The 26,502-nt window shown below is 55.7% G+C and overlaps 4 protein-coding genes across 7 annotated transcripts in view; 1 reads left to right on the top strand and 3 right to left on the bottom strand.

The window, feature by feature from the left end:
• The window catches only part of OSBP2 (oxysterol binding protein 2), a 57,048-nt gene extending 53,974 nt beyond the window's left edge, over positions 1-3,074 (bottom strand). The window contains exon 1 of the mRNA XM_070399420.1: positions 2,093-3,074. Coding sequence (XP_070255521.1) covers positions 2,093-2,781 — 689 coding nt within the window. The 5' untranslated portion in view covers positions 2,782-3,074. The remainder of the gene's footprint in view (positions 1-2,092) is intronic.
• A 1,430-nt stretch (positions 3,075-4,504) lies between these two features.
• On the bottom strand, positions 4,505-11,335 carry CUNH5orf52 (chromosome unknown C5orf52 homolog). Its single transcript, XM_070399277.1, has 3 exons — positions 11,069-11,335; positions 8,132-8,240; positions 4,505-6,602 (listed from the first exon to the last, which is right to left on the bottom strand). Exons 1-3 carry the CDS (start codon positions 11,326-11,328, stop codon positions 6,381-6,383), a joined length of 591 nt encoding a protein of 196 aa, XP_070255378.1. The 5' UTR covers positions 11,329-11,335; the 3' UTR covers positions 4,505-6,380.
• A 125-nt stretch (positions 11,336-11,460) lies between these two features.
• On the top strand, positions 11,461-14,927 carry DUSP18 (dual specificity phosphatase 18). Of its 2 annotated transcripts, none has more exons than XM_070399268.1 (2): positions 11,461-11,621; positions 14,147-14,927. In XM_070399268.1, the coding sequence occupies exon 2, from the start codon at positions 14,186-14,188 to the stop codon at positions 14,780-14,782; it is 597 nt and encodes a 198-aa protein (XP_070255369.1). In that variant the 5' UTR covers positions 11,461-11,621; positions 14,147-14,185; the 3' UTR covers positions 14,783-14,927. The 2 variants fall into 2 exon arrangements, with proteins under 2 accessions (XP_070255369.1, XP_070255370.1); XM_070399269.1 differs by lacking the exon at positions 11,461-11,621 and adding an exon at positions 11,728-12,226.
• A 2,443-nt stretch (positions 14,928-17,370) lies between these two features.
• Positions 17,371-26,502, bottom strand: SLC35E4 (solute carrier family 35 member E4). 3 transcript variants are annotated; one of them, XM_070400278.1, is made up of 3 exons: positions 25,280-26,502; positions 25,112-25,182; positions 19,640-19,767 (listed from the first exon to the last, which is right to left on the bottom strand). In XM_070400278.1, exons 1-3 carry the CDS (start codon positions 25,896-25,898, stop codon positions 19,732-19,734), a joined length of 726 nt encoding a protein of 241 aa, XP_070256379.1. In that variant the 5' UTR covers positions 25,899-26,502; the 3' UTR covers positions 19,640-19,731. The 3 variants fall into 3 exon arrangements, with proteins under 3 accessions (XP_070256380.1, XP_070256378.1, XP_070256379.1); XM_070400279.1 differs by lacking the exons at positions 19,640-19,767; positions 25,112-25,182 and adding an exon at positions 17,371-17,501 and having other exon boundaries at positions 25,276-26,502; XM_070400277.1 differs by lacking the exon at positions 25,112-25,182 and having other exon boundaries at positions 18,794-19,767.

The raw sequence follows: 26,502 nt of genomic DNA, 5'->3' as shown, positions 1-26,502 counted from the left end.
TAGCCATTCCTACCCATAGGTCAGTCTGAACAATAAATTAATTACAACAAAATTTTCTGTTTGCAATTGTTTCCTGATAAACAAATGTCATTTATAATAATCAACAAATAGGCAACTGGTAAACAACAAAACAGAATTTTGCCTACCTGAATCAATGTTGTCATTAATATGGATAAAGCTTATGTTTGGCACACGCTCTCCATAATGACTTGCTAAAGCCAATACTTTTGAAATTTTCACAACATTTATTATTTTTCCCCCTAATTTCATGTAATTACACGTTCCCTATGAGGTAAGAACTGGGGATGAATTTTTTATGGGAACTACCAACCAAAATAAAAGAAAGCAAATTGAGCACAAAACCATATTCTCCTTGTTGGTATCCAAATAGATGTGATTGAAAATGTCAAGCAATGGAGTAAGAACCTCATCTCCTGAGTTTATTTATGTTCCTACCACATTGTTGAGAAGAATTTAAAACCTGCTAACAATTATCCATGCTTCCCAGAAATTCTTTCTATATGTGACAATATTTACAAAAAGCATCTTTTTTTCCTGGTTATACACACGTTACTAAGCCCAGCTGTTTAGCATTATGTACTTTTCCCCTCAGAATAAGCTTAAGTGATCAAATGTGCTTCTCAAGCAAAATCCAGGGCAGAAGTACCTGAGGAAGCCACACAATGGAGAAAGTCTAATCCAAACCCCCAATTATTTTCTATTAAGAGAAAAAGAATGCAGATTGAAATGCAGGTCAAGACTGTCAGACGCCACAGTAAACCCAGTTGATTGGCAAAGTCAACGCTGACACTATCAAGTTTTGCAAAGGATATAGACCCACAAGACCTCTTATTAATTGCAGGTGGGAGTGTAAATTGGTACAAGTGCTTTGGAAAAGTTTGGCATTAGGTAAGGCGAACGTTCATTGTCTACATCCCAGTGATTTCGACCAAGAGAAATCCCTGCACATGTCCAAGAAAGTTCGTAGTCACCCACCCAGAGGAAAATGCGCAAATAAGAAGTGGTACGCTCACATTCTGGACTGTTATAAATGAGTTCCCAAAATCATATGCTGTAAAATGCCCTTTTAAAAATAAAGTTAGAGATGGTTGAAATAAAACTAAATAAAAAAGGAAAGAAAGGAGATAGTGACTAGGATTTGGGAAGGTGGTTATACTGGAGGGGGGCAGGCTGGTTGACTGGATGGGGAGGGAGCATAAGAAATATATATTCACATTTTCTCCAAACATCAGGCTTCACTTAGTTTTGTGTTGTTGTTTTTTTGTTTGTTTTGTTTTAATTAGAGAGTGGTCTTTCCAACAGGGAAAAGGATCTCTCTTTGCTCAGTTGCCTGACTCCAGAACGCCATGTTCTGTGTGATGTGTATTAGCACAGCCGACGGGCCGAGGGCACCAATATACCACATGAGAGGGGAGAATTAGGAACACGTGTCAGCTTTCTCCTTTGCCAGGAATTAAAGAGTGACCCCAATTTTGGCGTGGGAACCATCACTTAAGTTCATTGGAGTTCCCAAATTCTCAGGGGCACCGTAGGCCCAACCATCCTCTAGAAACTGTGTTCCAAAAAGGCTAGGCAAGACCATGTGAGTTCTAAGGTAGGTGACCTGCAGGAAGACTGCCTGGCCGAGTGAACGAGCCAGCAGCAAGGCAGGGCCCTCCTGTTTGCTATGAACAGGGAGCAGTGCTTCTCAGACTATGGTCAGGAGCAGCGTCACCTGGGAGCTGTTAGAAATGCCGGAACTCGGGCTCCTGAATCAAGGACTTTGGGGGCTGACTTTGACTAGCTGTCCCACAACTACCGAGACCAGAGGCCCTAGATCACTCCCTCACTCACCTCCTGCTCACACCCTCAACCCACTTGGCTTGCCAGAGGTCATGTCCACAGGGGGCTCCCCTGCCAGAGGTCAGGGCCCCCAATCCTGGGAGGTTAGCTAAAGGCATCACTCCTGCTAGAGCGCATGTTCCCACATAACTCCAGGCCAGTAGTGGTGCCCTCCAACCCCGATGCCTCCGTCCCCAGGACCGCGCCATCACCACCCTGCAAACGCAGACGCCCCCGTGGCCTGTCCTACCTGTAGTACGACAGCAGGCCGTTGCTGAGCACGAACCAGCGACGCTGGTAGCCCTTCAGGTAGTTGGTCCACTTGAGGAGCCAGCCCTTGAAGCTGTCCAGCGGCAGCAAGGGCAGCAAGGCCTTCGGGGCGGTGGAGGCGGTGCCAGCCCCTGCCAATGGGACCCCATAAGACACCCTCAGCTGTCCGGGTCGCGGAAGAGCTGGGGGCTTTGACGCGGGCTGCGACCCTGACTCGGGTCTGGTAGAGGGCACGCTCCCCACCACGGGCGCCGGCGGCCTTAGAGATGAGGCCTTGGGGGGGTGTCCTTCCCCTACACGTGACCCCAACTCTTGCCGGGGCCCTGACTCCCAGCCCGGCCCCGGCCCCGGCTGCAGGTCCGATTCCGGTTTGTACCCCGGCCTCGGCGGAGGCGTCTTCTGGGGCTCCGGCTGCGATCTCGGCGCTGGCTCCCGACCTGGCCCCGGCACCTGTTCCGGCCCCGTCTTCCACTCGGGCGCGGGCACTGGCTGGGGCTGGGGCTGGGGCTTCGGCTTCGGCTCCCGTCCGGAGTCGGGCGTGGGAGCGCTCATGCTCGGTGCGGCCGCGTGGCAGGACAGACAGGGGACAACGGTGGACAGCGACGACGACAGCCCGCGGAAGCGGCCGCAGCAGCCGCCGCCTCGGCACACAGCGGCCGCTTTCCCCATCGAGCCGGCGACCCGAGCGCGGAGCGCGGAGCACCGAACGCGGCCGAGCCGGGGGGGAGGGGGCCGGGGAGGCGGAGGCCGGGGCGGGCCGGGGCGGGGACTCCGCGGGCGCGCGGCGCAGGCGGTGGCGAGCGCGGGGCCCTCCGCGGGCCGATCAGCCCCACGCAGCCGGACCGGACCGGCGGGCTGTCGTCCTACTCGCGCTCAGCGGACGGGACTCGGACCCCGGGCCGTCTCTGGCGTCGCCAGCGCCCCGCTCAGGGCCCGGCCCTTGGAAGGCGTCCTGGGAACACCTGTGGGGCGAGAGCTTGGTGGGCGGGCGTCGGGGAGGGACGGGGAGCTCCAGGCCACCATCCCTGCCTGCACCCCAACCCGTGCCAGGTTCTGGGGTAACAGCGATGAATGCGGAACCCTCCGGCTCCCTCCCGAAACCCAGGGGCGAGGGATAGGCAGGGAGCAGGTGCCGCGCCCAGAAACCAGTAAGTGCGCCCGAAGCACAAATGGCCAGCTGACGCCCAGCGCGGAGATGGACGCCTCCCGCCCCCACGGCGGCCCTTACCTGCCTGTGGGTCCTTCCCGCGACGCCCAGGCGGCGACCCAAAGCCACGGCTGCCCTCGCCTCCTGGCCAGCTGGCCCCTGGTTCACGCCAGGGCACTGCACGTGGCGCCATGGCCCGGCTCTCTGTAAAGGAAGACAGAGTTTTGTCTGAAAGCGGAATCTTCACTGGGACCCTCGACATCCCCGGGGTAACTGCTGCTGACGGTCCGTGAGGCCTCTGCAGGAGTCTGCGGAGTTCCCGCGTCTGTGCAGTTCTTCTGGAAAGAAGGTCCATAGTTTTCATGGCTTTTCCAAAGGAGTCTGTGATCCTAGAAAGGTTAGACATCACTGATTTAAAGGCTCCATCCTAAAGGGAAAAGTCAGTGGTTACCACAGGTAATCAGAAATACAAGCGGAAAGGCTGGGGATCCGGCTTCCTCCCGACCCCTTCCGACTCTAGACCTGTGGGCAGGAAGGCTCCCCGCTGCTCATCGCACCGGCCTTACCTGCCCCTGCCCCCTCCCCTCCCGGGTTTATTCTTGATCTTTGCTCCTGATCAGGCTGCGGCCAGTGAGCCAGGCATGAGCAGGACAGGAAGCAGGGGCCGGGTGCAGAGGGTCTCGGGTGCCTAACAACGGGCATTACTACCAGCCTTGGCAGGACACTCCCTTTAAGCAGTAACCCCTGGAGACGGCAGCTAGGCCTCAGCTGTGTATCAGCGCCAAGCCCAGGCAAGCAGCAGAACCAGGCGGAGCCTGCCCTGGTGACATCAGCACCAGCTGCAGTGACTAATGACCCCTCCCCAGCAGGACCAATCAGTGGAGCCCAGGACCCTGAGGAGAGACAGGGCGGAAAGCTGATGAATATTCTCCCGAGGTCCTCCAGAGACCTCAGACAGAGCGCGCCCGGGCCTGCTGTTTGTGCCAGATGTGTGTGCAACCCCCAAGGAGGGAAGCCAGGTGGCAAGTGAATGTTAATGATGTGTTTTGACTCCTGCAATAAAAGCATGACAGAGCGGGTGAAGAAGGCGCCACAGAAAGGACATGGTTTGCACGGAGTTAGGAGGTCAGGGTGTGGAAGGGCATTCAAGGCAAAGGAACCAGTGCGTACAAAGTCCCACCTCGGAGAGAACACCTTGCCTGGGAAACGACAACGGGCTCAGCATACCCGAAAGAGCAGGGCAAGAGAGGCAACAAGCGTCCGGCTGCATCTGGTGGACACACCGTGAGGAGCGAGTGCCATTTATCCCACAGAGTGTGGACCTCCTGGGCACAAGGGACAGTTTTCACTTTTATTTTATTTTAATATATTTTATTGATTTTTTTTAAAAAAAGGGAGAGGGATAGAGAGTTAGAAACATCGATCAGCTGCCTCCTACACACCCCCTACTGGGGATGTGCCTGCAACCAAGGTACATGCCCTTGACCAGAATCAAACCTGGGACCTTTCAGTCCTCAGGCTGACGCTCTATCCACTGAGCCAAACCAGTTAGGGCATATTTAAAAAAATTTTTTATCCTCACCTGAAGATAGTTTTCCATTGATTTTTAGAGAGAGTGGAAGAGAGGGAAAGACAGAAATATCAGCGTGGGAGAAACACATCGATTGGTTGCCTCCTGCACGTGCCCCGACCAGGGCTGGACCAGGGGGGAGACTGCAACAGAGGTACATGCCCTCGACCAGAATCGAACCCAGGACCCTTCAGTCCACAGGCCGACGGTCTATCCACTGTGCCAAACTGGCTAGGGCAGATTTTTTATATTTAAAGTGTCAAATGCTATCCCTTGGAGAACTAGCTGCCAGGCTGTCCCTGAGGGCCTTAGGAGCAGGAAAGCTAGAGTGAAGAAGTGAAGTCCCCTGTGGGCTGGAAGGTTCTGGAATAGCTGAACCGACCTGTGCTGCAGAGCCGGCCCCAACCATTACTTCTGCCTGAGCTCTGCCCTGTGAGATGGCAGGAACCCTGCCCCATATGCCTGAGCCCAAGGTCACATTGCCAACAACTGGGTAAGAACCCAGTCCTTTCAACTCCCATTGGTCTTCATTCAAAATCCAGACAGATTCTCTCATAAGCTTGTAGCCAGCCATAGACACTACAGTACGTGCTGGTTTGTCTCATTTTACCCAGAAAAGGAGATGCATGAGCTAAGAGGGAGATAGGCAGCATGTAGCTAAGTGTGGAGGGACAGCTTCTGTTGACATCCCAGTCGGCTGCTTTCTGCAACCCAACTGAGAGGGTTCTCACCCTGCAGAAAGGTGTTGCAATAGTGCCCTCATGTGGACATTCTGAGAACAGCACCCTCGTAATCAATTCTAGTCTGAAAAGACCCAATTGATAGACCTAGAGGGCTCTCACCCTGCAGGGAGGTGTTGCAATAGTGCCCTCTTGTGGACATTCTGAAAATGCGTTGGTGTAGGTTTCGCCTGCTATTATACTACTAGATCTACACTGCCTCTGGTCCCTTTGAGAATATCTGGCTGGAAGCTCTGTGTGGGGCAGAACGGAACTACCAGAATCAGGAGGGCTCTATTCTGTGTTGCCAACATCCACACTGCAAGTCCTAGGTGACCTCAGTCACATGAGAGAAGAGCCTGACGTTTTCTGTCTGGGAAAAATGTTACCTATACTTTGCAAACTTGAGTAGAGAGAGGCAGGGCAGTGGGCTGGAGCAGTCATCCCCCCTTCCCTGCCCCAGCTGGTGTGGGTCTATGTTTATTATATGCTGCCATCTAAGGTGCCACTGCCCAGTGCCCTGGCCTGGCATTTCACCTCAGACACATGGGCACAGGAGGTCGATCTTGGCCTTAACCATGAATGCTGGCTTGGTTAAGCCTCCTCCACTCAGGCAGCTAGGGGACGATCAGGATCTCCTTCACCAGAACAGAGGGAACGAGGCAGGGCAAGGATATTAGAATTGCTAGGGTTTCTGTACTCCACTGTCCGTTGGTCTGTTTATTGTTCTATGATGGTGCTGGCTGGCTTCTACGTCTTCTCCTGTGGCTGGCTTCTACGTCTTCTCCTGTGGCTGGCTTCTACGTCTTCTCCCCCTGTCAGTCTAGTGTTGTCATGGCTCTGGGGTGGACCTTCTACCTTGATTAAGGCGGCTGGATTTTTCTTTTAGGCTGGAGTCAACCCTGCGCGGACGGATGCTGTCCAGGTACTGCCGGACACTGATGAACTCCCGTCTCCAGCGCCCCAGCTTTCTCAACTGGTCCATCAAGAACTTTTTTTTCAAGTGGTCATGCAAGTGGCTCATCTTTTTCTTGGTCTTTTCTACCGTTTTCATCTTACAGAAAAACAAATGAGGTTAGGATGAAGAAACTACTAACGAGAGGCATCTGTGTTGCTGATAGGAGGGTAGACAACAGGCCAGCCTATTTCCCTGTTTGTAAAATGTGGGCGTTGAGCTAGATAACTCCTATGGCACCTTCTGAGAGTCTGCAGCCTAGACCCTGATTTTGACCTTTACACCTCTGGTCAGAATGAGGTGGGGGAGGGTGTGGAGAAAGGGTGCATCTTGTCCCCTCCTCTCCCCATTCTTTAACGATCACTCTGCCCCCATTACTCGCTTAGTGCTTCCACATATCGTATGGGACATTGCCTGCCTCCCTTTGAACGCGAGTTACTTCTTCTATTATGTCACTTTTGTCCTGTCCCCAAGACTCTAGGCTCTGGGAAGGCACATCCTCTACCTTACTCGTTCATTTATTTATTCCAATGAGCTAGCTGCGGAGAGGACACTAAGGAGAATCAGCTGCCTGTCTTCACAGAAATTACAACACAGTCAGGAAGATGGGACACAAGCCCAAATGTTTCTAAGCAAGGCAGAGAGTGACACATCCCTTTAAAACAAACCAACAGAGTTCAAAGTGGGGAGAGAGCAGGAAAAGTCCCCTGGAGGGTCGCAATAAGAATCGGGGGGTTGGGTTTTGAAGGACGGGGAAGTGTTGGGCATGTGGAAACAGAACCAGACAAGAGGTCATCCTATTTCTCCTACAGCAGGTCACTGGAAGGTTAGCAGATGGAGAAACACCCAGGCCTCTACTCTTTCTTAAGGAGGCTTAAGAGAACCTGGCCCCATCTCTTAAGCCTCCTTCTCTTTTCAATGTCAGAATCCCATGGGCCCATCCTCCTGCAACATGGAGGGAAGCTCAACAGAGTCAATTCCGGGCTGCCTGCTCTGCTCGAAGAAATGAGTACATTTCCGGAATCCATCCTATTCACTGGTTTCTTCCCCTTCCCCCACACAGCGCCTGTCCCAAGCAGACCCTCAAGACACATTTAATGAATGAACCAGCTGTGGGGCGATGCCTGACAGCTTTCAACCAAGCAGGTCAAACCCTAGCTGTCCATCAGCAAAAAGTAGAACCTCAATTTTCCTATGAAAAGTGGGGGTTAATCCCCCCCCCCAAAAAAAACTGACCAAACTATGTTGATGCCACTTTAAGCTCTAGGACCCAAGACTTTTTTTAATGGGAGAGAGTAGGAATCCATCCATGGATTCCCCAAATGGAAAGGTAATGTGCTTTGGATGGGGGCGGGGGGGTGGAGGGTGAGGGAGAATGCTCCGAGATCCAAAACATGAAATCGTTTTCCCAGGCGCCATCAGCACAGGAACAGCAGTGACACCCTGGGCAAGTCAGTAACCCCGAGTTTCAGACTCCTCCAGAAAATGGGACTTGCATTAGAGCACCTTCGTGACTCCCCATCCCCTCTAAGACCTGGGAACCGCCCCCTCAAGGAATCAGGGAGAGTGAAACGAACATGGGTCAAGCCACCAACACCCTCTAACACAAAAGCTTGTGAGGACTTTACCTCCAACTCATAGATTCGTTGCGCACTGAGGTTGTCACGAATAATCACCCGAGATAAGTGGCTCTTGGGTAAAAATTTTGTCACGGCCGCTTCGCTGGAATTCATTAAGCTGGAGGGGCAGAGGAAGGTGGGACAGGTTAAGATGGCTGAGGCCAGGGGCTGATCTGCTAGGGTCCTGGGATAGTGGCTGAGGCCTCCCCAGGTTTCTTGACAGAGGAACAGCTCTGTCGTGACTGCCAGAGAAGCAAGGGAGGCCTAGGTTTCTTCTTGTGGGAAAAATGTGAGCTAAAGGGGTAGTTCCTTGAATGCCGAGAGGAAAAGCCATCCTGAGGAGGGTGGAGAAAGAGCAGTCGACAAGGGAAGGGTCAACAAGGACTCAGAACTGTCTGCTGGAGCAGCCGTCTTAAGGAGAAAATGCAGGAGGAAATGGAAAGTGGGGGGTCTTAGGGAAGAGAAGCAGAAGTTGTAGGGTAGGGTTCGAAGGGCTGAATTTGAGGGGCGCTGAAGTGGGGGCACTTGCTCCAGAGCCTAGATCTAAGGAGGCTCAAAGAGTTTGGACAGAGGTTAGGTTGCCTAATACCGGAATTCTAAGAGAAAAGGGATTGGGGAAAAAGTCAAAGTAAGGGAAGTATGGGACAGACAAACGTTGGAGGAGAATGGAGGGTGAGAGGTAGAAGGTGGTATGGGGTCGGGAGGGGTGGAGTGAAATGAGCCAGGTGAAACTAGAGAGAATGATTGGGCCAAAAATAATATCAGGGCCAAAACCGGTTTGGCTCAGTGGATAGAGCGTCGGCCTGCGGACTGAAAGGTCCCAGGTTCGATTCCGGTCAAGGGCATGTACCTGGGTTGCGGGCACATCTCCAGTAGGAGATGTGCAGGAGGCAGATGATCGATGTTTCTCTCTCATCGATGTTTCTAACTCTCTATCTCTCTCCCTTCCTCTCTGTAAAGAATCAATAAAATATATTTTAAAAAATAATAATAATAATATCAGGCACTGAGTTTTCACTCTTCGGTAATTTTGGTTATACCATGAAGGGAATTTACAATTATGTACCTTTAAATGTTTTTGCCCACTTCAAAATAGTTGCTCATATTTTCTTTCTAAACTTTGGAAACTAAATGTACAGCAGGGAAGCAACTGAATAAATTGTGGTTAGGTCCTACAATAAAATACTCGGCAGTTGTGTATAAAACAGACATTCATAGTGTAGTAGGTGGGGAGGAAAGCAGGCTACAAATTAGTGAACTTTTTTTGCCCTGGCTGGTTTGGCTCAATGGATAGAGCGTCGGCCTGCGGACTGAGGGGTCCCGGGTTCGATTCCGACCAAGGGCACATGCCTGGGTTGCGGGCTCGATCCCCAGTGGGGGGCATGCAGGAGGCAGCCAACAATGATTCTCTCTCATCATTGATGTTTCTCTCTCCCCCTCTCCTTTCCTCTCTAAAATCATTAAAATATATTTTTTAAAAAAAATTAGCCCTGACCGGTTTAGCTCAGTGGATAGAGCGGCGGTCTGCGGACTGAAGGGTGCCAGGCTCGATTCCAGTCAAGGGCATGTACCTTAGTTGCGGGCGCATCCCCACAAGGGGGCGTGCAGGAGGCAGCTGATCAATGTTTCTCTCTCATGGATATTTCTAACTCTCTATCCCTCTCCCTTCCTCTCTGTATAAAATCAATAAAATATATATTTTTAAAAATTAGTGAGCTTTTTAATGACACACCCTCACCCCCAAATGTGTAAACATATATGAATATGAATGGATCTGGAATAATACATATCAAAATGTTAAAGGGATTGTCTCTGGCCATTCTTTTTGCTTGTCTGATTTTTCTATAATAAGTGTATACCTACAAAAAAAAGGACAATTTTTTAAAAGAAAACATTCTGGGAGTTTAGACAATTTTTCCTAATTCAGCCGATTTGGAACCACGATTTTATGAGTTTTTACATTCACAAGCTGGTGTAAATAAACACACGGTCCCAATCTCCCAGTTCCATTTTTCTGACAGCAAAGGCACGAGGTGAAGAAAAAGGGTGTTCAGCCCTGGCTGGTTTTGCTCAGTGGATAGAGCATCGGCCTACAGACTTAAGGGTCTCGGGTTCGATTCAGGTCGGGGGCACATGCCGGGTTGTGGCTGGATCCCCTGATCCCTGGAGGGTGGTGTGCAGGAGGCAGCCCACCCATGATCCTCTCTCATCATTGATGTTTCTATCCCTCTCCCTCCCTCTCTGAAATCAATAAAAATGTATAAAAAAAGAAAAAAGGGTGTTCATATAGGGATCAAGATGCACACATACAAAAGTCCTCCAAATCCTGTTTAAAACAACAAAACTTAAAATATTTAAGACCCATGAAACATGTCTCCCATTCAGTGGTGCACCAAATTTACCAATATTCCCTACGAAGGGAGAAAAAAAGGCAGGGACCATTCCAAACAGTTTGGAGAACCAAACTGTTTTCCAAAGCAAGGCCTCTGGGGGGCTGGAGGATGCTGGCCGGGGTGAGAAATGGGTGTCTAATGGGGACTGGGGCCGGCCTGGGGGAAACAGGTTTTCCCAGGGCCCCTGGGGAACCCGGAAGCTGAGGAGAGGGGTGTCAGGCCTGAAGGGACATGCGCCCCGCCCGGCTCTCAGGAAGTCCAAGGCTCGGCCCCAAGGGCGCTGGGGGGCCCCGGGCTGCACGAGGTCCAGCCTGGGAGTCGACGGGGCTGGGACGAGCCTGGTCGGACCTGTGGGTTGCAGGTGGGACTTCCGGTTCCTCCCCGGAGTCTGTGGGGCTTCCACTCTCCTGGGGTCCCGGACAGAGCCAGGCTCTGGGAGTGACAGCGCCGGGGTCTCGGGGGCCAGCTGAGGGGGCGGGGGTCCGAGGCAGTTCGGGCTCCCTCAAGGGCCCCGGTGTCCGACAGACGCTCTCCACACCCGGACCGTCCGCACCTGAAGAGCACTAGCGGCTGCGAGGTCCGCGGCTGCAGGAAACAGATCTGCGGCTGGGTCCCTAAGTTGATTTCGGGGCGGCTGATGATGAGCCGGTGGCGCTGGAACGCGGCTGAGGCCGGGTAAATGCCACTGGTCTTCCTGGCGGCCGCGTTGGCGGGCGAGGTTAATTTCCAGGAGACCGAGGGCCTGTGCTGCTGGGCAGCCTCGTTCTCCACGTTCGGGGACGACTCAGGCGGAGGAGGTTCACTGGCAGCCATGCTCTGTGGGCGCGCGCGGCCGTGGAGTGAGCCCCCGCGCAGACGCAGTGCGCTGAGTAGGGCTCGTTGCCCCGGAAACAAGCGAGGGGGCGGGGCCGGGAGGACCGGAAGCGCGCGGGACCCGGAAGGCGGCGGGCGCGGGGGGATTGTCCCTCGGCGGCTGCCGTAGCGTGATCGGGTACGTTGCCATGGAGACGCGCTAGGCCAGGGGAGTGGGCTGCACGCGCTGAACGGACCCTACTTTTCGACTCGGACGGCTGTGGCCACCGCGTGATCGTGGAGCGGGTAACCGGGTGAGTCCGGGCGGGGCGGCTCCCGGGCTGGGAGACGAGGCCCTGGTGTCTCCGAAGACTCGGCACGGCGGATTTCTTCCCGGATGAGGGACCATTACTATGGAAACCAGAGCGTTGGGCCGCAGGGAACGATGGCTCCCGTGGCCGGGGCTGGGGAGGCGGTGATCGGATTGGTCTTCTTTCCTCGAGACCTTGGTCCGAGGCTTCGGGCACGGTTGCTTTCGGAACGAACCTGCGCTCGCGCCCGCGGCGGAGAGGTCAGACCATCTGGGTCTTGATACCCAGCCGATAGGAAGCCCGTTGCTGCGCTAACTTCCTAAGAAACCTATCTGGCTCTCCCCTGGAAGTGGCGCCTCCCTCCGGCCCACCCGTGAACTTCGTTGCTCATTTATATCCCAGGATTAACAGGCGCCCCGCGGTGTTTGCCGACTTGTCCCACACCTACTGAGACCAGAAAGGCCGGCTTTCGGACCGAAGCCCACTTCTCTCTGGGTTTTTGGATGAGGAGGATCCAGGACATTTAGACTTCCAACTGGTTTTGGGAGAGGGAGGCTTTTTCCCTGCCCTCACGCGATCTTTGGAACAAACAAGCCCCCATCCCCGAGGTGAGCCTGATGCATTCGATGCTGGGCCATTGGCAGGTAGGACTTGCCTGTGCAGCCGTTGTCCTTCCTCTCCAACAGCCTAGGAACCACACTCACCTCCACCCCGCCCCTCCCCAAAACTCTAGAGAAACATAGCCAGAGAACGCATCCTTCCCAGATATCCCAGAGGATGAGTCATACTTGTTGGACACATTCTCCCGTTGAAAATATTTATCAAGCACCTACTTGTGGAGACATAGAGCTTGGCACTGGTTACACAGTGGGAGCGAAGAGAGACACAGTGATGTCCCAATAGGACTCCCAGGTCATAGCAAAGCCACATCTTCAGGGAGTCTTAGCAAGGAGAGCTCGTAGGGCTTAGAAAGCCTGGAGCAGGGACTCCATCAAATGTAGGGGAGGAGTGTGACCTTGGGGGATTTCCCCCAGGAAGTGGCCCTTGGCTAAGACTGCAGTCTCACCAGTCCTCTGCGGAATGTGACAGATGAGGATCTGACAAGCTTGTAAGGAAAGGGACTGAGAGCAGCAAAGGCCAGAGAGGACCAGATGTCCATATGGAACTGCAAGCGGCTCAGGCCAGCTGCCGCCCTTCAGGACACAGGGCAGGCTAACAGGAGGCTGGAGGGATGGGTGGCAGCCAGGGTGTATATGGCCCTGACCGCTAAGCTAAGGGACGCCATCTCATCCTGACAGTAGGCAGCCACTGAAATACACTAAGCAGGGGATAGACCTTCAGCTCCCTGCCTGTTTGTGCCGGACGAAGACTGCCATTTGTGCTCTAAATCCGAATGCTCCTGTTTCAGTGGAACGTGAAGATGTGCTGTTTTTACAGCTTTGTTCTCGACTGAGAGAGTAAGGGACCTGGATTTTTTTAGGAGAAGATGGGGTTCTGCCCCGCTTTGGGGTCCCTGGCACAGTCCTGCTATACACCGCATCATTGTGGTATGGCTTGTCTACCTGAAGCCCCTCTGCCTCGCTGCACTGGCCACTGGGGTGTGGGGGGTGCAGGGGTGCCCTTATGCTGGCCTCCAGGAAGCTGTCAGCGACTCTCTTCCCCAGGCCGTCCTTAGAGGCGACGTGCAGGAGCGTGGTTACTGACGTAGGACTGTTGCACATGGGCACATTTTATCTCTTCAAAGAGATGGTTCTTGCCCTGCCTGGTTTGGCTCAGTAGATAGAGCGTCAGCCTGTGGACTGAAAGGTCCCGAGTTCGATTACGGTCAAGGGCACATGCCTGGGTTGTGGGCTCGATCCCTAGTAGAGGTGTGCATGAGACCAATCAATGATTGCTCTCATCATTGATGTTTTTGTCTCTCCCTCTCTCTTCCTCTCTGAAATCAATAATACATATATATATAAACTTTTTAAAAAGAGATGGTTCTTGGAGAGGGAAGCTAAGACCCTCCTCTCTCTCAATATAACCAGTGACTCCCAGCACAGTGGGCCCTGGTTTCCTGTCACTGGTTCAGAGCTTCATGGTTGGACCGTAAAGTCAGAAGAGGAGGGAGGCATGCGAGTGGTTCCCATTAGAGGGGCTGGAGGAAAGAGGATTGAAGAGAACAGAGAAGGGGCTTTGGGAGCCTCGTGGAGAGTTAGGCTAAGGCTCAGCTGCGGGACAGGAGTCGGCCCAACTAAAAATGCGGGGCCCCTGAAGGTAAGTGCCGGGCTCAGGGCGTTGTCCTTTGTCCTGCTGAGCGTGTAGACTCCTGCTCCTCACCCCAGATCCTGCTCCGTGGGTTTGAGAAAGTGCCTGGAGATCTGCATTTTTAATAAGTAACCTGGGTCATTCTACTGTGACAGGCAGAGGACCACCTGGGGGAATCCTGCTATAGGCCCATCCATCCATTTCCCAGGAATCCCCTGGGGTTGGCCTGCTGGCCCAGCGGGGCTCCCACCCTCTAAACATTCTCTCCCTCCTTGCAGTTTTCCATGGACACAGCCTAGCAGAAAGATGCGGCCTGCATGTCTCACTGGCCGCTGACCACCGGCCTGATGACCGCATCTCCCTGTACCTCCCCGCTTCAGTTCCCACGGCCCTCGGTCAGCGGCCTCTCTCAGATCACCAGCAGCCTGTACATCAGCAATGGGGTGGCTGCCAACAACAGGCTCATGCTCTCCAGCAACCACATCACCTCGGTCGTCAATGTCTCGGTGGAGGTGGTGAGTACCTTGTATGAAGACATCCAGTATGTGCAGGTGCCTGTGGCCGACACCCCCACGTCACACCTCCGTGACTTCTTCGACCCGATTGCCGACCACATCCACGATGTCGGGATGAAGCAGGGCCGCACGCTGCTCCACTGCGCAGCCGGTGTGAGCCGCTCGGCCGCCCTGTGCCTCGCCTACCTCATGAAGTACCACACCATGTCCCTGCTGGAGGCCCACGCCTGGACCAAGTCCTGTCGGCCCATCATCCGGCCCAACAGTGGATTTTGGGAGCAGCTCATTCACTATGAGTTCCAGCTGTTTGGCAAGAACACCGTGCGCATGGTCAGCTCCCCCGTGGGCAGGGTCCCTGACATCTACGAGGAGGAGGTTCGTTTAATGATTCCACTGTAAGCCATGCCCCCGGCCCCCGCATCGGGGGTCAGAGGTGCAGATCTGCCATTGATCCTGCACTAAGAACTGAAACATCCTACTTTTGTGCTACAGAAAAAAAACATGTTGCCTTTTATCAGAGCAATAAAAAAGGAAGCGTGCCGTAGCTTTTATCTTGTAATCCATCCCTTTAAAGATTAAACTCACTAAGTATAAAATGGTGAAGATAAGTTTTCTACCCCGTGAGTGACAGGTCATGGCTACTGGTCAGAAGGGAGAGTGAGTAAGGCAGGTGGTGCCTGGGTCAAACGGACCGGCGCCCAAAGCATCATGGCTCTTCCTTGCTTAACCTACTGGATAAGTGACCGTCCATGGTGCTCTGGGAACCCTAGGGGTTCCGGGCCAGTGTCGCTCCCACCTGCAACCACAGGGCCAGCTCTGGTTTTCTGGATTTGATATAAGCGTCTGATAATTTTCAAAGACGGCATTCCACCATGTAACATTTTTTTAACTTTTTTTTCCACAAGTGCTGTTGTACATATAGGGTCTGAAAGTGCCCTTGGCAATCCCCACCGGCCTGTGCTGGAAGGCGGCATTCGTTTCTCTAGGGCACCTGTGGAGAGAAGGCCTGACAGCAGGCCCCGGGGTTCCTCTCCCAGGCCCTGGCTCAGAGGCTGGAGCTGCAGGCCCAAACCTCGCCTCGTACCAGCGGTGGCCATTTCCTTTTTTCTCTTCATCTCAGTCACTTGGCCCCGGAGCAGATCCATTCACAGAACGTATGCGGCAGAGTAAGGAGATTAAGGGCCCTGAGTTCCAGCCGGAGGCCTAGAGAATGAATGAAGGGTCTTGGAAACTGGAGGGAGGGGGGGCGGGGGGGAAGGTCATGGAGAAGAGGGAGCTTGAGAAATGGATCCCACAGAGCTGCAAGTTTCAACTTCAGTCTGAGGCTTCACTGGGGGCGGGGCCAGATGGAAAAGAAAAGAATCACTTCCCTCAGTCTGTCTGTCCTGAAGCCATAATGCTTTCAGGCATAACATTTGGGGATCATTTGTCACCCCAATTCAATACAACTGATGCTGCTATGTGTGGGCCCAGGACACGGCCCCCCCTGTCCCCTGCTCACCCGGACCGCAGCAATAGCTCTCCCCTGGCCTCCCTGCCCCTTCGGTATCTCCTCCACACAGGATCCAGACTGAACCGAAGGGCCGTTATCAGGAAATGTTTCTCGAACATCCTGGCTCTTGCCTGCCGCTCAGAACCTTCCATGGCTCTCCATGGTGTTTGGTGTTTCCAGGAAGTATCTGCAACCAAGCGGGGAGAGCGGAGTTGCTGGGTCCCTCAGCTGACTTGGGAGCAGAGTAGGAAGTGAGAAGAGTCCTCGTTTGCCCCGGCCCCCGGAATGGCAACCCCAGGGCCCCTTGGGGAGAGGGCAGGGGCCCCTGGCAGCTGAGGCTGAGACAAGGCCGCAGCTTTGTTCTGAATTCACAATGGCAGGATGCCCAGCTCAGAGCCAGCTTCCCCGGCTTCCTCCCAGGCAGGGCAGGGTGGTGGGAGCTGGGGTGTCCCTCCCGCCTGCAGCCCTGGGGGCCCTCCCTGTGCAGTGAAGGCTGGGGGTCGGGGAGCATGAGAAGCCTTGCGGGAGGAACTGGACGGCATCTGGAGTGAGCCGTCTCCTAACTTTCCTCGAGGACCTGGGAGGTTCCAGACCCTGTTGCTAAGCACTTGCAGCCTCCCCGACGAGATGGGGGTAGGCTCTGCGGCTGCTCCCAGTTCACAAACAGGCACAGGAGGGGAAGGCCCGGCCCCGGGTCACACGGCTTGGACGTGCCAGAGCTGGGATTTGAACCCGCTCCGGCCCCTGCTCTTGGCTATTAGTCTCTTCTGCCTGCTTCATCCGTGTCCGTGCTGGGGAGACAGCAGCGGAGGGGACAGTGGCCTCAACCTTCCCTGGGCCCAGTCCGGTGGGGAAGAGGCGATAAACCAGCGCTGAGAATGGAATGTGCACAGGGCCCTGCCTGCAGAAGTGCAGGGAGCTGCGGGTGACCTTTGACTCGGCGTGGCCTGGGGCAGAGCAGGGCTGGAGGTAGGGAAGAACTGCCCAAGGAAGGTGACATCTGTTACCCTGAGTCCGGAGGAGGCTCTGCCCGCCCAAAGCCGTCCATCCTTTGTCCCGTCTTGCCAGGCTGCAGATTGGACCCCGGAGGTGCCTGAGTGACACCAGGACAGGGCTGGGCCACGGGCACCTCTGAGTCACAGGGAGGGTGGGTGGTGAGTGACTCACCCTGGGCCCACTTCCCTCTGCAAGGCCAGCCTGGGTGGAGGCCAGGGCCGGGAAACCCTGCATCTGTCCTTCCTGGGCCAGGTGACTCCCAGGCCTTCCCTGCCCCCATCCCCAACCGTGGGCTCACACAGCCCTGCCTAGCGTTGGCTGGCATGGCGGTCCTGCTGGAATTCTGTCTGTGCGAAGGCATGAATGACTCCTCCCTGAGTCCCAGGTCCCTGGATCCCAGCCCCAACCTGGTCTAGCTCTCCTCCTCACGAAGCAAGCAGAGACCGTCTACACTTTCCCAGTGGGCCTGGAGCCTCAGAGAAAGTGGGTGAGAAGATGATAGCACAAGATGGGGGCCAAGCCAGCTGACACCATCACCCCCCTTCTTCTCTGGCCCTGCCCATCGGGCTTCTCACTGGAACCCTCTCCTTGGGGATCATCATACCCATTTTGCAGATACAGAAACTGAGGCTCAGGGAAGGGCGGCTACCCACAGAAGACATACAGTGAGGCGGGCAGAGCAGGATTTCCCCTAATCCAGGCAGGGTCCTTGCAGTTTTGGTTTTTTTGTTTTGTTGTTTTGAATCCTCTCCTGAGGATATTTTCCCATTGATTTTTAGAGAGAGTGGAAGGAGGGGAGAGAGAGAGAGAGAAACATCGAGGTGAGAGAGACACATCGATTGATTGCCTCCTGCATGGGCCCCGAACAGGGCCGGGGATGGAGCTTACAACCGAGGTACCTGCCCTTGACCAGAATCAAACCTGGGACCCTTCAGTCCACAGGCCGGATGCTCTATCGACTGAGCCAAACCAGGTGGGGCAGAAGGTGTGTGTTTTAGGAAGATCCTTCTGGGACCGCGTGGAAGTTGGAGTGGAGGGCCCAGAGCAGAGCGGGGAGGAAGCCACTGCCTCCCCGATGGACAGTGGCGGCCCGGCCAGTGGAGGGACTTTGGAGAAGGGGACAGGTCACTGCGTAAGGAAGGATCTCCGCATCTTTCTGTGGGTGGCTGGGGGCCAGTGAGCCCGTCACTCCCCCATACAGTGGAACCTCGTTTCTCGAACGTCTCCCATCTCGAACAATTCGCTTCCCAACCTGACAGCCTTTTCATGCCGATACCTGTATGACAGTCAAGCATCTCTCAGGTGGCAAGGGAGAGAGCGCGCGAGTATGAGTCCAGTTACCACGGTTAACATCTCGGGATCTGGTGCTCTGAATATTTTCGTGGTTTTTTTGCTGCTTATAATTATTGTTAAATTTCCATTTTTAAAACATTTTTCATTTTTTTATGTACATTTCCTTTCTTAGTAAATTTTCATGTCCTTTTGTTTTTAAGGTGTTTGTTTATGGATTAAACAGTACAATATATAAGAAAGGTTAGCCGAAACCGGTTTGGCTCAGTGGATAGAGCGTCGGCCTGCGGACTGAAAGGTCCCAGGTTCGATTCCGGTCAAGGGCATGTACCTGGGTTGCGGACACATCCCCAGTGGGAGATGTGCAGGAGGCAGCTGATCGATGTTTCTAACTCTCTATCCCTCTCCCTTCCTCTCTGTAAGAAATCAATAAAATATTTAAAAAAAAAAAAAAAAGAAAGGTTAAAACGGGATCATTGGGGGGGGGGGGGGTCTGGAATAGATTAATTTACATGATTTCTAGGGGGGCAAAAATGATTCGATTTTCGAACAGCCTTCCGGAACGAATTAAGTTCGAGAAACGAGGTTCCGCTGTATTTCCTTGGCTGTCACCCTGAGGAACGACACAGGGGTACAAGCAAAAATAGTTTATTTGAGGGCGGAAGACCCAAAACTGGAGGGTCCAGGGATGAGGCTACAGCAGCTGCCAGGAGTTGGCACAGATGACACCCCCCCCCCAAAGGGGAGCCCAGCAGCAACAAGCCCGTCCCGGGGCCCCCCAGCTGCCTCCCCTGCTTCCTGGAGGGAGGATTGTGCACCCGCCAGGAATCATCATCGTCGTCATCAGAATACGGAGAGGTTCTCGAAGTTTGGCCAGCAGTTTTCGGCGTAGTCGTCGGATTAATAATTACTCTGACAAGCACAGTGAGTGTGCCAGGCGTGGACCCACCATCCAGTAGTGAGCGGGGCCTGGGGTGAGGGGAGGGAGGCAGGCAGGGACAGGTGGGTCTCGCTGGGAGGCCCCGTCCAGCCCCCCAGGTGGCCTTTCCTGAAGGCACCTCGCCCTCCCACGGCCCCGTGGCTGCCTGCTCTCCGCTTGTCCCATGGCCACTGGCCAAGTTGGGTTCAGGCTGGGGGGGCTGTCCCCGACGGCCCAGGTGCTCTCCCAGGCCTCAGAGACCCTTGCCAGGCTGGTTCCTCCGCCAGAAGCCCCAGCGGGCAGCCCAGGAGGCCACGACCTCGCAGTTGTGGTAAAGGAACATCCCCGCGAGGGTGAGCCCGATGCCCACGTAGCTGAGGGTGCTGAGGTGGCTGCCGAACAGGAGCCGGGACAGGACGAGGTTGCCCACGACAGTGAGGTTGCCGAGGACGTGGACGGTGAGGGCGGAGGTGAGGGCCAGCAGGGAGAAGCTGGCCAGGTTGTAGAGCACGGACAGGAGGCAGCTGAGCAGGATGCAGGCCCAGAGGCGGCAGTCGGTGGGAGCCGGCGACAGGGCCACCCCGGCCTCCAGCACCAGGGCGGCGCCGGCCAGCAGGCAGAAGCTGGGCAGCGAGGTGGCGTACAGCAGGGTCACCGCGTCCAGCCGCTCCTCCTGCAGCAGGGCACCTGCAGGCGGACAGCACACATCAGCACCTGCCCCTGGGGGGAGGAAACCCCACTTCGCCAACCCAGCCTGCCCCCCCGCGGCCCCACCTCCGGGAAGCCCGCCCACCCGCTCGGGCAGAGCTAGCGGCTCCTGCTCTGGAACGTGATAGTCAAGAATTCGAATCACGCTGCCTGGGTGGTGACTTCACTAGCTGTGACCACACAGTTAACCTCTGGAGGCCTAGGTCTCCTCCCCTGCAAACTTAGGTGATAGTAAAGCCTAATATGGCCCAGCTGGCATGCTTGAGCGTTGGCCTAGGAACCAGGAGGTCTCCGTTCGATTCCCGGTCAGGGCACAGGCCGGGGTTGTGGGCTCGATCCCCAGAGTGGGGCGTGCAGGGGGCAGCTGATCCATGATTCCCATCATTGATGTTTCTCTCTCTCCCTCTCCCTTCCTCTCTGAAATCAATAAAAATACATTTTAAAAATAATAATAAAAAAAATAAAACCTAATATGCAAGGGTTTTTATAAAGATTATAATAGATAGCATACATAAAGCCCTTTATAAGGTAAGTGCTCAGTAAATGTAAAAAAATAAAATAAATGGGTCTATTATCACGCATTTCAAACTGCTCCCCATAGATTAAAACGATAATCTACAAGTGATTTCCAAATGACCAATAAACATGAGATGTGGCTCCCGAAAATCTTCAGCGGCTCCCCAGGCCCAGGGAACAATATCCTAGGTTCTTTTTTCTTTCTTTTTTAAAAATATATTCTTATTGATTTCAGAGAGGAAGGAAGAGGGAGAGAGAAATAGAAACATCAGTGATGAAAATCACTGATTAGCTGCCTCCTGCACACCCCACACTGGGAATCGAGCCCACTACCTGGGCATGTGCCCCGACCTGGAATTGAACCCTGGCCTTCTGCTTTGTAGGTCGATGCTCAACCACTGAGCCACACCTGCTGGGCTATCCTAGGTTCTTAACCAGGGCAGAAGGCCCTGCACGAAGTGGTCCTGACCCACCTTTTTTGATCTCAGCCCTCATCACACCCACTACCCCACAGTGTAGCTCCCACCACCATAGCAGGGACAGGCCAGCAGAAGTCTCCAGCTCTGCCACTTAATAGCTACATGACCTTTATATTTAAAAAGAAAAAGGAATTTTAAAATAATAAATTGTTTGAGTCAAATGTGGGGTCCACTCATTGCTTCATCCACTTATGACCACGGGCATGACAAGAGAACAACAAAAGAGTCATTGTCTGCATGTGGCTGTCATCCACTAATCAGCATCTTCTGCTACCAACACTGGGGCTTGTCGAGATGGATCCAGGAGCAAGGGGAAATCTTTCAGCTTTGCAAAGAAAGAGGGGAGCCCGGCCGGCATGGCTCAGTGGTTGAGTGTCGACCTATGAACCAGGAGGCCACAGTTCAATTCCCAGTCAGGGCACATGCCCGGATTGTGGGCTCAATCTCCCGTGTGGGGCGTGCAGGAGGCAACCAATCAATGATTCCCTCTCATCATTGATGTTTCTTTTTTTAAAAAAATATATATTTTATTGATTTTTTACAGAGAGGAAGGGAGAGGGATAGAGAGTTAGAAACATCGATGAGAGAGAAACATCCATCAGCTGCCTCCTGCACACCCCCTACTGGGGATGTGCCCGCAACCAAGGTACCTGCCCTTGACCGGAATCGAACCTGGGACCCTTCAGTTCGCAGGCCGACGCTCTATCCACTGAGCCAAACCGGTTAGGGCAATAAAAATATATTTTAAAAAAAAGAAAGAAAGAATGGATTCTACCACCTTGCATATGTGTGAACATGTGTGCGGGTGTGGGTGTCTATGCGTACACACGTTATCACCCAGCCAGTTCACATAGGAAGTGGTGCCCCTCATCAAAGTCAGACACCGCTCAGGGCAGTGGGAGTATCTGCACGAAGGCAATGATGGTTTGGGGGCTCGTCCAAGTTTTAGGGGCGAGAGATGAGTGACGGATTCAGGGGTTCTCCTCTCTGCATCTTCTGACACACACTTTCCGAAGAGCCACAGAGAAGCTTACTCATGGGCTACGCTTGGAACAGGAAATCTCTATTTCACTCTGATGTTTTGGCTTTGTTCTCTAGGCAACAGTCCCTCCGGCTAGAGCATTTCTAGAAATGAACAGATAATTGGAATACCTCCTGCTCGCTCGCTCGCTGGCTCGCTCCAAATATAGCACCGTTAGGAGCTGCCTGTGGCCTCCATGTTCAAGGTCCAATCGCTGGGAGGCGTTTAGGATTTCAGGTGCGAGACAGTCAGGCAGGAGGGTCCTAGCCTCCTCACCCAGCCTCTGCCCCTGTTCTGCAACCCCCCCGGCCCCCCCCCCCCCCCGCCCCCCGTCCTCTGCCTCGCCTCCCTGCAGCCCAGGGAGAGAGGGGTGATCCTCTGTCAGAGGCAGCTCACTGCACCCGGGGCCCCCAAAATGCCAGCTTGCCATCCTGCCTCCTCAGCGACCCCTCCTCTGCCAGCCCCCTCCCCGCCCCCCACAACCTTCCATTTCAACCTCTCCTTCTCCAAAGACATCTTTGTTTCAGCATCTGAACATACCAGGCTCTGCCGCATGTAGACAAACATGTTCTGCTGGGCCCTGGCTCATCCCGTCCTTACTCCGTCGCTAGCTGTGCGCTACCAGGCAAGCCACCCTCTCTCCAAGCCTTGTCTGCTCATGCGTAGCAGGGCCAGGTGAGGTGCTGGGCACAGGGCCTGGTGCCCGGTGGTAACTGCTGACCACGGCAGCTGTCTCTGCTCCTGTGGCCGATACCCGTGCCCTGGCACGGCCTGTTTCCTGCTCCCAGAGTGCCCTTTCCTCGTTTTTCTATGTGAAGAGCGGGGCAGAGCATGTGTTTGCTACTAACATTATTTATTTTTTTTTATTTCGAGAGGAAGAGAAAGGGAGAGATAGAAACATCAATGATGAGAGAGAATCCCTGATAGGCTGCCTCCTGCACACCCCACACTGGCCATCGAGCCTGCAACCTGAGCATGGGAATTGAACCGTGACCTCCTGGCTCATAGGTCAATGCTCCACCACTGAGCCACACCAGCCAGGCCTATTATTATATTACAAGAGGTCCAGTCCCCCGCCCGAGACGCCCTGCCCGCCCCGGCGTGGGGGCGGGGGGGGGGGGGGCCATGAGAGGTGGTCAATGCACCTCATGGCGACTGGTCGAGCGGTCATTCCGGTCGTAATGCTTATGGTCCCTGGCCTTTTACTATATAAGATTGTTATTGTCATTGCTGCAGGCCTCTTGCCTCGGGCAGCCTTCTCTGGTCTCCCCTAGAGTCACTGCCCGGACCACACCTGTGTCCACCATGGCTCTGGAGTTTCTCTCCTACCATTGGGATTGCTGTTTCTGAGGGCGTCTCCCCACCGGCCGCGAGGTCCGAGGACGGGGGTCGGGCCAGGCTGCTCCCTGATGCACAGCTGAGAACAAGCTCACACCCCACTTCCTAGCCTTCCTGTGAGTGGGGAGTTGGCCTCACTCCTCTCCCCACATAGCCCCCCCCCGCCCCCCCCGCTGCCCCCGGGCCTGCAACCGGCCCAGGTGGGAAGGAGGCTGCTGGCCGTGCCCAGGATCGCTGGGTGCTCCGCTTCCCAGACTACCATCCTCTGCACCCACGGAGTCTGCTCTCGCGAAGGGAGCTGGTGTCGGCCATTTACACTCCAATCGGAATCTTGCCCTGGCGCCTTTCCCCGAACCTCCGGAAGTAGAAACCTCCTCTTGCCCCAAACCCATGCCACCCCTCTGGCTCCAGTCTGTCCCTCCCCATCTCTGCGGGGCCTCCCTCTCTGTTTGGTGGGCCCCAGCCTCCTCAGCGCCCTCAGGAGCACCCTGGGCCATGCACAGAAACTCACCATAGCCTCATAGCGGTCACAGCCATTAATACATCTACCACTTAAGGTCCCAGGCCAGGTGCTGGGGACATGGAGAGGCCCCAACCCCGCCCATGCCTCTCAGAGCTCCTGTCTGACGGGACACAGACAGGTAACCAAGCGGCTATAATAGGGGGCGCTCAGAGGCTTGATGGGGGGGGGCGCGGAGGGTGCTGTGGGAGCCTGGAGCAAGCACCCAACCCACCTCCGGGGCCAGGCAGTTGACAGGGGACAGATGGAAGGAGCTGGCAGAGGCCAAGAAGGGGCCTAATGCCAGGCACCCACCCCTCCGTGCCTGGGTGCCTAGGCTCTCGCCGGCCATACCCATTCTGCAGGCGGGGGCTCCTTCTGGGCGAGCCTCGAGGCTGGGAGGTGGGGTGGTGGGTGTGCCCAGGGGGTCAGGTTTCCCACTGTCTCCTCATGCCCAGAACCCAGGCCTGAGCTCCGGCACCCGCTCTCATATAACCTGAGGGCAAAAATAGAACGAGGCTCCGGCCCTGCCACAGAGCCTGGGCGGGTGGGGACAGGGCCTGCCTCTGAAGATGCCAGGGCAGGGCCGGATCCCGGCTGCAACCTGCCCAGCAGCAGGTCGCCCCAACCCCAGCCCAGTGCCCTTGGGGCACCCCTTCCTTCCCGCAGGACTGGGTCTCAGGATCTCAGAGTGGGCAGGGACGGAGAGCCAGAGGCGCCTGGACACTTCCAACCCTTCTCCACCAAACAGATGGGGAGACCGAGGCCCAGACAAGACCCAGACCTGCCCAAGGTCACCCAGTATGAGCAGAGGGGTGGTCTCCCTGCCCGAGTGGGTGCCCTGGCCTCCCCCATACCTCCCTTGGGTTTAGGCAGAGAGAGTGGGGTTGTGACTCAGACTCCCCTCAGAGGAACAAGCAGGAAGGTGGCCTCCGCCCTCTGCTCAGATCCTCCCTGTCTCCTTTCAGCAGAGGTGAGGTAACCCTGAGCGAATCACAAACCTCCCTGGGCCTCAGTTCCATCATCTATAAAATGGGAGTGAAGGTGGTGGTTGCCATGACGACTCAAGGTCAACACCCAGCACAGGGGGCCTGTTACACAGCAGCTCCCAGCAAACAGGAACCCTTCCCCAACTTAGCCAACCCCCTGCCCTCCAAAGCCCAGCTCAAGGCCTTGCCCGCTTTCTCCCCCCCCTGGTCCCCATGGTCAGCTCTCCCCCTGGGGCCACAGCTTATGCTGCATCTAGGACAGCACGGAGATTGGCTGCCCGAGTTCCGATCGCACCTCCGCCGCTCACTGGCCACACGGCCCAGGGCATCCCCTCGCCCCGTCAAATGGGGACAAGATAGTGATTTCCTTGATCAGGGCAGTATGGGGAGATCCAGAGAGATAGAGAGACAAGAAACACTGGACACAGATCAAGGGCAGCAATTATGAAATATTAGCCTAAGTTTGGGGCCTGGAACTCACTGAGTTGTTGGCTCTTTCTGGGTTTTCTCGGTTTCTGCCTCTTCCAAAGCCGCGAGGCTCAGTTGCTTCATCTGTAAAATGGGCTGTCGGCCACCTCCCTCTCAGGGCCACCCGGACCACACACCCACCGCGACCCCCGCCTCCTCAGACAGTGACCCGGGCACTCACTCTGCTGGATGGACTTGAGGCCACGGAGGCAGGTGGCAGCCAGCAGGAAGCCACAGCCAGCGGGCGGTGTCCGGAGCTCACCCGCCAGGCTGCAGGCAGCCCCCAGGCAGAGCGGGCCCATGGCGGCGAACTGCAGCGGGTGGTGACGCCGGCCCAGCAGCAGCGCCGACAGGGCCAGCGTGATCAGCGGTGTGGTCGTGGTGGCCAGCTGTGCCAGGTCCAGGGGCACCGTGCTCAGGCCCACATTGCCGCAGGCCATCGAGGTGCCGAAGGTCAGGCTGAGCAGCAGCACTTGGCAGTGGGTACCGCCGGGCAAGGGGCGCCGAGCTCCCCGGTGGCATGCCAACGCCGCGGCCAGCATGTGCAGCGCCGAGAGCAGCAGGGGCCGCCCGAAGCCGTGCACCGTGAAAATCCACTTGTTGAGACTGGACATGCTGGCTCCCGCCAGCAGCCACACCAGGGCTGCCATGGCCACCCGGGCCCGGCCAGGCCGCCCAGGGGCCTGGGGGGCTTCGGGGGGCCACTCGGGGGACCCAGCCCCCCGAGCACTGCCGGCCACTGCCACTGTGTCCGCAGAGGTCATCCTGCTGTCATGGTGCTCCCGAGGACAGCGGCACATCCGTGCCCGTGGGGCTGGGGCAGGAGGCCAGCTCCCCGGAGCCACCAGAGAGCCCTGCCACCTGGTCCTGGCTTCTCAGATCCCGGCCTTCCTTTCAGACAGGTAAGCCAACGGCCTGTTCTGCCAGGCCCGTGCCAGCCGAGGTCCAGGAGCCGTGCCGAGCCCAGGTCGCGGCTGCTGGGATGCCAGGCTCTCTGGCCTAGTAAGCTCCGGGCACCTCTGCCCTGTGCCAGGTGGAGTCTCTACTCTTCTCCCGACCTAGTGCCCACGCCAGGCAGAGAGAATCCCGGTTCTTCTTCCTCTTCGGTGCAGGTTCCGGGATCTCCTGCGCGCATCTCCTGCGCCTTCAGGCCATGACCAGGCCCCGCCGGGGTAATCCAGGCTCCTGCACCCCGTGGAGTCCTGCGATGCCCAGTCGTCGCGGCTCCGTGCCTCCGTCAGTGCCCAGGCCCGCGCTCCGGCCGGTGCCAGGCGGTGAGCTCGGCTGGGCTCCACTCCGACTCCGGCGGGGACTGTCCTCCAGCTCCCGGCAGCTCCGGCTGCGGCTCCGGCAGCTGCGACGGTGAATCCGGCAGCCGCTCCCGCCCGCCGGCTCCAGCCCGGC

This window comes from Myotis yumanensis, unplaced genomic scaffold (genome assembly GCF_028538775.1).
Source record: "Myotis yumanensis isolate MYYU_CA2020_CCGP unplaced genomic scaffold, mMyoYum1.0.hap1 SCAF_19, whole genome shotgun sequence".
Taxonomy (NCBI): Eukaryota; Metazoa; Chordata; class Mammalia; order Chiroptera; family Vespertilionidae; genus Myotis; species Myotis yumanensis.
Note: the sequence above shows the minus strand (reverse complement) of the source record. Positions and strands in the feature narration are given on the sequence as shown.